Source organism: Gavia stellata, chromosome 3 (assembly GCF_030936135.1).
Source record: "Gavia stellata isolate bGavSte3 chromosome 3, bGavSte3.hap2, whole genome shotgun sequence".
NCBI classification, from domain to species: Eukaryota; Metazoa; Chordata; class Aves; order Gaviiformes; family Gaviidae; genus Gavia; species Gavia stellata.
In genome coordinates, this window is record NC_082596.1 from 101,371,505 (window position 1) to 101,383,748 (window position 12,244).

Here is a 12,244-nt window from a genome sequence, read left to right on the forward strand (position 1 = left end):
CCTATTAGCCCATGAGGCTGATCTTCTAGGTTTCAAAGAATAATGTTACTCCACCAAGACATGGCTGTTGCAGGGAGTCCCTCCTCACCAGAGTACAGACACTTCACAGCCAGACACGTCAAACACAACTGATATTAGCAGCTGGCCGATTCAAGAACACCCAAGTTTCATTGCCAAGCCGGACATGTCAGTTTGAGGCTGCAGTGATGAAGGCTCATTGTCCAATTTTCTCCTTCTTGCTTTCCCAGAATTTCTATGCCCCCCAAAACTGGCTGATCAGAATGAGAGAACTGAAGGATTTGGCGAGCAGAAAATGGAAACTTCACCAATCAATAAATTAAAAGGGGAATCTTGCAATCTACTTCACCCCAGAGAGTCTGCTGTTTTCCCAAGAGACTTAGTACTTTCATATAGCAGGCAGGTTTTAGTACTCTTTCCATATGCAATCCTATCAATTAACATCCACATAATTTGCTGCCCCATGTGGTAGCATCGATCAAGCCTTGTCTTGGAACAATTACTGCTCAGTGCAGTTCAGGGGAGTGTTCCTCCTCTTCAGTGGTCCTCACTGAGCATCCTGAAAAGGCAAAGGATGAAGGAGACAGAGAAACATCAAATAGGCGAGGCTGTATTTATGGATCTTAGTAATCATGGTTTAAAAATAACCAAGTAGGTTTTTCTGTTGCCTAAATGGCACTCATTCTTTTCACCTTGTAGAAAGTCTAGCATATTGTTTTCATAATCAAGTTATTTGGATAACACAACAGTGATTTAGATTAGGATTTGTTTACACAGCTAAATATGTTGAGTAATGAAATTAAAATGAGCGCTCTGCTTCTGTCACATCTGCAATAGTAACTGGCTTCTTAGGGTTGAGTACAAGCCTGCTGCACAGATGTTTCTTGATAAGGTATAAATCAGTGTTAGATGCTGTTTATTGCAGCACTTTTACTGTCTTCTTCCCCGAAGGAGGGAATGTTGCCTGCACAGCAACCAGATGTGACCTGCAAGACTGTATGAAATACCATTACAAGCAAAAACAGGTCCCATATTCCATATCAGCATCTGCAATGGCTCATCAAGTATTTATCAAACCATTTGAACACTTCTACAGGTCCTAGCATCGTACCACTGCCAGAATTTACTTATTATAACCTGCAATGAAAAAGCCAAGCATCCTGTAAAGTGACTGGTGCCTGAAATAGTAGGAGATCCCATTTTAGTTTGGTTTCCTGCCTTAAAGGTCAAATTTCTGAGCAGATACTGCTGCTGGAAAGTAAGATACTGTGAGAGATCAAGGCAGCTGCATTTCAGGGCATTATAAGGAAGAGCTTCTCCTTTCTGCCATCCTGCCCCATGTGATAACAATCTTTTCATGGTGGCAGGGGAACGGACTTACCTTGCACTGCTGCCTATGTGAGAAGTACTGAGACAAGGGAGCTCCTCACCTGGGGAAGGCTCAGCTCGGCGCGTCTTGCTAAGCGGCTCTGCTCAGCGCTGTGGGAGCAGGGGGATCCAACAGGAAAGACTCACCAAACACCCAGCATTTGAAGACAGCCAAGCCTGGACCCAGAGCCACACTGTCTCCTTGCAGCAGATGAAAGCAATACCCATGGGCTCTGAAGGTAAGAGAGCCGAACTTTGCAAGATGTACTTCCTGGAAGGTTTCTTGAAGCAAAACCTGCCATTTCTTATTTAAAAAAGAAGGGGGGTGGAAGGATAAAATTGTTTTTCTTCCCTGAGCTAATCTGTGTCTCTGATTTGCTTCACTCGTTACACAGACAGAAGATCCTGTCAACACAGAAATAATGCCAAGTATTTACAGTTTAATGGAACCCAGGGACCAATTAACAACACAGAAAACCACCAGGCAGTGTATTTCTTATTGTAACAGGAGGGAAATCTTACATTACTGCTGTTCCCCCATTTCTTAAAATAAAGCGCCGGCGCTTTGTCAATGATTTTTCAGTAGTAATGTTTATTATCTGGTAGTTTTACCATTGCCCATTTATCAATCGTTTTCCATGTGCTAGGTTCAGTCACAAACCCCCTCTCTTTACTTGTACCTCCATCCCAAAATGACAAAAAGAAAAAAAAGAGAAAAAAAAAAAAAGGAAAAGCAGCTGTCATTAGGGCTTCCAACCAGCAATGTTAGAATCTGCCCTCAACCCCAAGTTCTCGGACTGCTGATTCTTCAATAGCTTGATGGATGCGATGCACTTCGTCCTGTGTTAAAGTCCTCTCTGGGTGGCGGTAAATGATACGGTAGCAATGGCTGACCTTCTTTGTCCTACAAAATATAAACCAAAAGAGGACTCATAAATACACGTGCCTACAAATGCAAATACATGAGGCCAAACACTTACCCTCTGGACCATTTTTTATTTGCGGTCTAATTTTTTCCTGTTGCTTGAAAATCACCTTAATGCTAAAATACACAGTCTGGAGAGGTGAGACTGAGCTGAATGTTAATTTTGGCAGAGAACTTTGCTGAAGTCCACCTAAGATCGCAACTTGTATTGTGGTGTGGCAGCTTCTTACGAGAGCAAACAAGCCCAGGTGGAGAGCTATGCTAACACCACTGAACTGCTGACACCACTGCTCTCTCATTTGGTGCTAACGGGGCTACGTCGAGGGAGCACTGCACACACATACCCCCTCAGACCAGTGGGTCTGGTGGTGATGGGCGTAAGGAAAACACCGCACAGCCTCTGTATGCTGGAGAGGAATGTTGCTAGCTAACACAGGGCATCTCACAAGCCTCGCCATCCGGGCTCCAGCCTGGGGGTTGAGACTGAACACACAGCTGCAAAACAGAGTAAAACATTTATTTTTCATTACAGGTGACTATTTTGCCTGTGCTGGAAATAAGAAACAAGGACAAAACCCATCTGAAGTCTCCGTTTGGGGGAGAAGGACAGAGACGCAGGATGAGGGTGGCCATCGCTCCTGAAGCGGAGCGCCAAATGGCAGCGCCGGGACACCGGCCATGCTGCAGCCGAGGGGCAGGGGCAGCCCAGAAAACTCAGGAAAAATGGGACGAGATGTGACAGCAGGCACACATGGCAAAATTTCTTACCTGCTGCTACTGTGGAAAGGAAAAGGCAAAAGAGAACAGGGAAAAGGAATAGGGAAGAGGGAACGATGGGGAAAAAATAAAGTATTTAAGAGTTGCTGAGTTAGGCAAAGACAAGTTAATGCAAAACCAGGAGCAAACCAATAAGTTGAATAAGAGAGGAAAAAATCCCTGTGAAAGAGAAAGGAGGGCATGTGATGGGTTGGCAGTCTTGTTCTCCATCAAAAATAGGCTGGAGTATATAGCTCTGGCAACAGGCATCTCCATAACTGCAGTGCTTGTATCACTGAATTTAGATGGCAGTTGTGGCATCCTTTTTATTTTTAGTTTCAAACGGAGCTCACACAGCTTCTTCTTTCAAAGGTAAACACTCACCTCAGTGAAAGAAAGAAAATCTGAGGGGAAAAATAATGGGAAACCAGAGATCAAGTACTAGACAGAAAGATCTCCCAGACTGGCAGAATTCTGCATTTTATGGCACACAAAGGCATTCCGCAAGCTTCAGGACATCTCTCTCCTGAAAACTGCTTCACATTAGAAACCATGTTTGTTATGACTATCTGATTAAAACTAAGGTTATATGTGTTCATACACAAAAATACCTCTCTCAAGATGCTCATTTCAACCTCAAATCCTACTAGAAACAGGCACAGGTAGTTTTTAGCTCAGAATAGCTATTTGATACCGACTTTGTCCCACCCAACATGGGTGGGAAGTTTGCCCTGCTCCCACTGGCAGTTTACAACAAAAAGGTTATTTCAAATCAAAACTTTCCTCCTTTTTCTGTGTGCTCTGAAGATAAAGCAAGTTAAATCTGACTAGCATAGGAAAGGGCAAACTGCCTTTCATAAAGTGTTAAGCTGACTGCAGTTAACTACTAAAAACCAGCCAAGAGCTTTCCCTGGGTGCAGGTTCAACGCTGTAGAAAAGCGATCTTCAAGAGAAGAGGGGCAGGCATAACTGCAGAGAAGGTGTTGCTCTGCTCTGCTCCACCTTTGCAAAGCAGTTGAAAGGACAGACCTAGGAGAAGCAAGTATAAATGGAATAACCAGGGTTTGGCCAGATGCTACATTGTAAGACAGAAATTTGAGTAAGGGGGATAATTAATTGGGGCTCAACTGAAACAATTTTCAAAAGCAGGCTGGCAAATACCATCACAGGTGGTAGTATTTCAGCATTTAACAGAGCTACAGCAACTTACCTGAACAAAAACATTTGCAAATTGCTTTGGCTGAAAATCTGTTTAGAAGATGTACAGTCACAGGCCTGATCCTGGCATCTTGTATATCACGGGAATATATCCCATGATGGAAAGCTCATTACTACCATTTAATGTGATGTGAACACCAGTTTGCTTAATGTATTTAGGCTGTGGTAGGGGAAGCTACAGCACTGTTTCTTCACTGGTCATAGTGAACTGATCTCTTAGCCCTTGTGTTTATGCACCCCTCTCCCTCCATCCTAGTGGGCAGTTCATTCACAAGGCAAATTAAATAGATCAGAATAGGATGCAATAGTTTCTTGTGGGTGTTGTGGAAAACCAGCATCTTTAGGAGGCATTTAAATGAGGAAAGGCTAGAGGTCTTACAGAGCAGCACTGGACTAGAGTTCTGTTAGCTGCAGCTGAAGTTAAGCATTGATGTGGGAAAAATAAACCAGGGATTGCATTAAATGTAATTCATCTAATTTTAATTATAGGCAAAAAATGATGTAACTACTAATACACATGCCTGGCTACACACCACTCACATGGTTGGTATGTTGCATTTTTCTCCCACCTTTTAGCTAGGTTCATTTGCATCTTTGTTACTAATTAGAAAGAAGGAGTATAATGATTTAGTGCTATTTCAATAAAAGACACACTGCAAGTTTCAAAACCTTAAGCATTGTTTTCAGAGTAGTATTAGCTAACTTTTTCAAGGGAGATAGGGAAGACTACTTCTTGGCTCTTTCCCCCCTAATACCTACCCCCACATTCCCCCTCCCACCTAAATAAAATACTAAGACTAATTAATCACTGCTGTCAGCTGCAACTGGAAACAATTATTGTCAGCAAATAATGCATGTTTGCTGATTCCCTTTCTTGCTTTCCTTTTGTTCTGCAGAGTTACACAGTGTTTGCCTACCTTAAAGATGGCTCTGCTAATGCATAATGAAGTCTCTCCTGCATGTCATGCTGCAGCCTGACGGTACAGAAGCTGTAGCTCTCTATCCTGAGCAACAGAAAATTTGAGCCCAAAACCTAGAACAGCAGCTTCACCAGATTAAAAAGAAAAAAAAAAAAAAGTAGAAGCTTAACAGTGAGCACATTGGGCTTTATTTACCTAAACTGCACTGCCAGACAAGTCCATGTGGTTGACAGTCACGCGGACTCCTCTCCCATTAGGCTTCAGCTGATCTTAATGTCACAAGTTTCCTCTGCACCAGCCTGCAGCTTTCAGGTAATGAAATGCAGTGAATACAGTGAAACAGTGCTCAAAGGGAAAAGGAAGACAGGGATTTATTCTGCTGCCGCAGGAAGAAACAAGAGCACAGTCCATGAACAAACACTGGAGTGAAACAATGCCTAATGCTCTTTTGTATGTTTTTTGGAGGAAACAGCTTTGCCTCGTGATTCTCAGGAACTGGCACACAGCCGCCTCCACGTGCTAGGGAGCCACTCACTGCCAGGTCAGATTCACTACACGGGGGCAACCTGAAGGTCAGTGTATATTTTTCGATATTTCAGCCTGATATCTGAGTACAGCAAGAAATTAAGGGGCCTTAGTCTGCCACTAGTCTAATAAAACAAACATGAAAGCAGCCTGACACTGGGACCGGGGCTAGAATGAAAGGGTATGTTAGGCAATAAAAATTAATACCTGTGTGTTAGCTTTCCCTGCACGGAAGTCCACCAAAGCATGTTTTAAATACAACTTGGCTAGAAAGCTGATCCCAGAAGCTACCAACAGCAAAACACCTAAACATACTGGGGAACGTGTCTCAGTGGTTAGATAAGACTAAGACACAGGGTCATTTGGTAACCAAAATGTTGCATAAAGAATAAATGCCTGGTAGTAGCATTTGTCTCATCCACTTGCAATACCATAACAAGAATGAAAATTTCTCCGTCCTGTATCGGAAGAGGGAGATAAAAGGGGCAGCAGTGAGTGGGGAAAAAACCCACTTTTTAACTGTGTTCTACTTTCCGTCTGTCTTAAATACATGGAAGCACAGAGACTTCTGTAGGGAGGTCACCCCTGCTCTTATGTGGTGAGGACAACACAGAACCAGACATTTTTCTAGAAAGCTGGATTTACTTTGAGGAACAGAAAAGTAGGGATGACAATCTCCCACAGCATCAAGGAGCAAAAAAGAGTACCATCTCTTTTGTACTCTGAGCAGTGCACTAAGCAGTACTACTTACCACCATATCTATAGTGCACCGTTTCCTACAGAGTATTATTTAAAATGAAAGATCTACACACATGGTAACAGAAGCATTTGAGATTATTTTCTCTCTGCTAAGGGAGTCATGTTAAGGAGGTTCTTTGAGGGTCTCCCAATTCCTGCCATAGCAGTTTTTATCCTATATTACCCCAAAAGATTCATCATGTAATTACCTTACATAAACCTTCACACAGTACTCAACAACCACTACAGGCTTCACAGAGATCACATCATGCTCTGAGTATGGATGGAATGACCTCAGGGAAGAGAAAAGCTTGTTTCATTTGCAACAGTGTCCTGAAAGGGATGATGACAGGAAGAAATGAAAAGTCTGTCTCATGTTACTAGCATCATAGTTGCCAAAGCCATGTGGAGAGCACAGCTTTGGTTTTGCTTTGTGGCTCCAACATTTCCGAAATGGTTCAGGTTGTAAATGGAAATGGGGAGGAATATTACACTGCAAGAAGAAAGACGAAGAAAGACGAAGAAAGACGAAGAAAGACGAAGAAGATGATGTAATTACCTTTTCCTTTTTGTTTCATGCTTTCAAACCACATCCATCGCTATGATAGTGGGCACAACTGCTAAATGTCATACTATAAATTTTAAATTGACAAATAGCACTCTTTGTTAGGAACCACATCATGGAAAATGGCAAAAGGCTTGTGCTATATACCTTACTGTCAATGGCAAATAATTCAATTACCATGGTGATACGCACGTAGAATATAGCAGTAATTCTTTGAACAAAGGCCTTTCCCAAAGATGCATTCTCACCAATCCTTTCAAATGCTAATACTCCATTTCTCTGGAAAAGCGTATTGTATACAACAGCATATTTTAAAAAATGGACATTTTTTTTGTAAGGTGATTTTGATGCTAGTGAAAGGCACTAGATCACCTCCAGAAGAAAGAATTGTTTTAAACCCACAGAAAGCAGGGAATGGTCATTTCTGTTGCACATCTTTTCCAGCTGACACCTGGCAGAAGTATGGGTCAGCTTCAAAGATAGTTCAGGTCAACATAACCATGTTGAGACTGTCAACATTATTTGACCACTGTGGATTTTTTTGGTAGTCACTTTAAAAGAGATGCATGTTCACTGACAGGCAGTTGGACCAAAATATTGTTCTTCTATTTCACAAAATTGAGACAGTAATGAACTTTTTGCTCTTTTCTAATTGGAGTCGGTGAATTCTGTATCTGAATACCAAACCCTAAACTTGCTTGGCCTTGTCATTCTTTCTTTCTTTAATATTAATTCCTTTTTAAGCTTTTCCCTTAATGTAGAAAAAAAAAGTAAAAATTCTGTTAATAGCCAGCTTATTGACAGAGATAAAGAGCATGGTATGGGATGCAGTGGCAAAGGACATAAATAACACCTGCTAGTTAAGATAACGAAAGGTAGATGAAAAATGAAAGCACTTGGAAACTTTTCAGCTTCTCAGTCACTGAGACACTGTTAAATAGCCATAAATAGGCTCTAAATCATTGTCAAGTATCCAAAAAGATTGGACTGGTTAGAAAGTTTTGATCATGATTTTCCTTGTCTACCTAAATCTATCACCTAATTTCTTACATGCAGGAAGAGATACAAACATATACTGAAAAAAAAAATTCATAAGCATCACCTGAAAGTCTCCTGGCTGCTAGATGTGCTCACTAAATGTTTAGTGAAACAATTCAAGCAATTACTTGTGCTTTGGCCCAGCACTTTGGCCCCTAGCAACCTCTTCTCACTTCAAAGGACCACCTTGGTTTGTTGATACATGCCAGCAAAAGAAGAACTAACGTGAGCGGTGCAAGGCTCTTTTCCACCAGCTCCCAAGCAGAGGGAACTCTTGTAAACAGAACGAGTTACACAAGAAACTGAGAGAGTATTTCCCTTATACACTGTTACAGTCATCTCAGTAACCAGATAATGATACAGTCAACCCATCTCAGATCCAAGCACTTGCCATTAAAAAGCTCTTAAGCCTCACAGCATCAAAAGTAATGGAATCCATTACACGTAGGCAACAATGAAGTATCACTAGGGTGAAGAATAAGGAGAAAAATATCGTTCTCCATTACACCAAAAGAAAATCCAAAGTCCCCACAGGATCATAAGCTGTCACACAGACTTTTGCTGCCACGGCAGGCCAGAAAAAAACTGCAAAGCCTTGGGGATTGGGATTGTGGTTTTCCATTTTTGTTTTTAATACAATGACTCATTGATACCTTGAAGAAAGCAATGATCAATGGTTGTAAAGCAGGTATGAAACTAGTTCTCAAAGGGATGGATTTCAGCATTGGATGACGAATGCTTGTCCTCCAATCTCCCTCTCTTTGGGAAAATCATCTATCAAGCACAGGTGACAGAATTCCCATCATATCTGATCTACACCAATATTGAGGAATCCAATCCACATGGATTTAAACCTGGATGAGATTGAGAGTTGTCCCTCTTGTTAAGATGAACTTTGTGCTCTCAGTTCACACTGGGCCTCCTCAATTTTTAGGGGCTCACCACTCCATCTAGTGAGTCAGTTCAAAATCCTGCTCTAAATCCAGGAAGATTCAAGAATAGGCTAGAGGTTGAATATCTTCAAGACTTACCTTGCTGTCAGCATAGTAACGCTGGAGCACTCATCATGCCAGATAGATGCGACATTATGCACTTTTAATGGAATGAGTTTCTCAACTTACCAAGGCTGAGCCTTTCAGGAATAAAAGAAAGCCGCGCAGTGGGCATGCACACAAAGAATAGAACATGTGCAAGCCTGTGAGGCTCAGAATAGGGTATGAAAACCTACTTTTTCTTCAGAGTTATCACTATGACAGATACGAGAACTGCACAGGTGGAATAAACTACCCACTGCAGTGGCAAAGGAGAGAAGGTTGTTTCGTAAAATACTTGAGACAATTTTATGTATTAAACATAGAAAAATAATTGGATGCTGAAAGTAAGAGAAAAAAAGCAATAGTCTCAGCATCGGACAGGACAGAACACCTGTTCTGTGTACAGCACAGGGTTTTATTTCACTTCACTTTCCCTAGGTTTGACCGAAAAGTTTCCATGTCAATGCTTTTCAAGGTCTAATAGTTTTTTCACCAAAACAAAATGCAGGGGTAATACTGTTTGTAACTTGTTGTTTAAAAATTGACCACTAAAGGCCTAAACATTCTCCAACCCAGCAAACAAAAGAACAAAATAACTCAATTTGGATATTGTGTCTCATGGAAATTGCCATCTAAGCTCCTTGAGTTTCTCCTTCCCTGTGTAGTTCAGAACCCATGGCAGGACTACATTTCCCATGAGAGGCCAAGGCAAAAAATTTCTAGGATGAATCACCTCCTCTCTCTGGAAAAGAAACTTGGCTGACATAGCTGATGAGGAATCAGAGCATACTGAGGAGAACAGAAGCATGCGATACCTGGAAGTCCTGGCAGCGCTAGCAGCTGAAGTGTTTTGGCTGCTAGCCAGAAAATTCTTACAGAAAAATTTACATTTTCAGTGAGTAAAACCACAACAAATCAACATACTTTCTGTCATTGCTGGCTCTCCCACTTTTTCCACATTTCTCTTGATCTCCTAAATCCCTAAAGGTAGAATGAGGCAGCTCTGGCAGCAACAGGCTCTGTGGGTCTGGCAGAACTTCATGACTTGATATCTCACTCACAACCCCTTGTCCCCTTCCAGGGCAACTGGCTAGTACTGGAGCAGGTCAAGGACACAACCTGTTTGCAGAGAGTAACTCCGGAAGACACACTATGTTTGCAGATTTGTTGTGCTGCTTATGCAAAGACATTATATTCATCTCCATCTGAGCCACAGCGTACAAGTAGGAAAATGGAAGAGGCTCTGGTTCTACTTCTGTCAAACAGCAATATTAATGATTCCATCACTGGTCATTAGCCACAACAGTATCACTCAAAAGTTTCCAACCATTGGCAACTGAAATGCCATCTGGAAGCACTTAAGAGTGACAACCTATCTCAATAATCTGAACAAATCCAACACGAGAGGTGAATTTGGACTCTTTCAAATGCTATCTAAAATATTTATAGTAAAAATGTTAAGTGTGATACCTTTTCAGTTCTTCTGAGTGAAAGATCAAAGAAGAGAAGTATAAATATTTAGCAGTTTTTTCCCACAACTAGATGTTAATACTAAAGGCTACAAAAAGTAATACTAAAAATAACATCGCTGTCAAATTAAAACATATTTCATAATTGAGTAAAAAGGGAATTTTTATGAGAATTTAAAACAACTCATTCACCTAAGAAACGAAGATGGATGGGAGTGACAGCTGGTTCAGATGTATCTCCACTGAGTACCAGCAGAAATCAGGGTCTACGAAGTTAGGTGGCAGACAAGTGCATGGGAAGGACTGAATGCTGTTTCAGGTACTTGTATAGATTTCATCACTGAGATTAGTGGTTTTGTCCTCACCACACCCAGGAGCTAAGTGTTTAAGTTCCCTTTACTCTTGCTGAGAGTTGAGGTAAAGAGGAACATGGCTCTGGACTCAGGTCAAGAACCTAAAAGATTTGTCCAAGGTCACACAGCAAATGGATGAGAGAGGATGGGACTTGGATAAATGCAGGCACAGACCCTTTGAGTTACCCTTCTTTCAAGTTACTCTTTCCACGCACACACACTTCCAGTCACCCTTCTTTTCTGCAAATTGTACAGTAGCCCTGGAAACAAAACAGGCTATGGCAGGAAAAAGCAACTCATGCCATACACAACGGACAGGGCAGGGAAAAGTACAGAGCCAACATCAGGATAACCAAATGTGCTGTTTGTTAAGTGACAAACCAATCCCAAATCAGGACAAAACAGGATGAGGAGAAGAAGAGTGCAGGAAGAGATGAGTTAACCTGAGACTAGGAGACAGGAGGGACTTAAAAACTGAAAGCAGAGGTTAAAAGAAATCCTTTGCCCTTTTTTGTGTAAAAGCAACACATTAAAAGTGCCTGCCCCCCTGGGCAGCCTGCAGCACTAAAAGGCAACTTAAACACATTTGTACCTCTGTGTGTGCAAATATAGGGGGTTTCTCAATGGGGCTGCTTACAATATCTGTTAAACCTGGTGACAATTCTGCAGCCACTTGCACAGTCAAGTGTTGTTTACTATTTCCTCCCAGTCCATACTTTATTTTTCCTCCCAGAATTGTCAGGTTTTACAAGCCTTAATCTGGCTAACTGGATTTGTTTTGGAGATGCAGAAATTCCCACTTTCCCTCTCTGAGGGTAGTGTTGTTCCACACAGACAGTCACAAGAAACTTGTTCTCATTGCTTTTCTGACAGTTGCTGCCCTTGGGAAGACAACTCAGAAAAAGTCCTCAAAGTAAGGATAACTACTGGTCAGCAGATTAAACTAGTGTTAACACATAGGAAAACTGTCTGGCTGTTAAACATTTCTCTTTCTGGGTCCCATTTGCACAGGTAATACATTTAGACCATGATGATAGACAAAGAGCCAGTGTCTTGTAGGTGAGGCTTGCCTGGTTATTTTGAATATAACGATGGGGAAAATGTCACAGCACCATTGAAACTAGCCAAATGATGACAACATACACCAATCAGGCGCACTGGCCAGAACTTTTAGAGCTGTCAAAATGAGCATTAATTTGGAAAACTCTAACTGCCATGTTTGGCATGTTGCCCCCTTAATATTATGGCTACTCTTTATGAAAAGACAAATGAAAAGAAAAATGTCAATGTGATAGAATGTATGTGTAGTGAACACC

The 12,244-nt window shown here is 41.6% G+C and overlaps 1 protein-coding gene across 1 annotated transcript in view; it reads right to left on the reverse strand.

Annotated features, from left to right (window-relative positions):
- Positions 1-1,958: 1,958 nt before the first annotated feature.
- Positions 1,959-12,244, reverse strand: part of FARS2 (phenylalanyl-tRNA synthetase 2, mitochondrial) — a 253,211-nt gene continuing 242,925 nt past the window's right edge. The window contains exon 8 of the mRNA XM_059815458.1: positions 1,959-2,290. Coding sequence (XP_059671441.1) covers positions 2,152-2,290 — 139 coding nt within the window. The 3' untranslated portion in view covers positions 1,959-2,151. The remainder of the gene's footprint in view (positions 2,291-12,244) is intronic.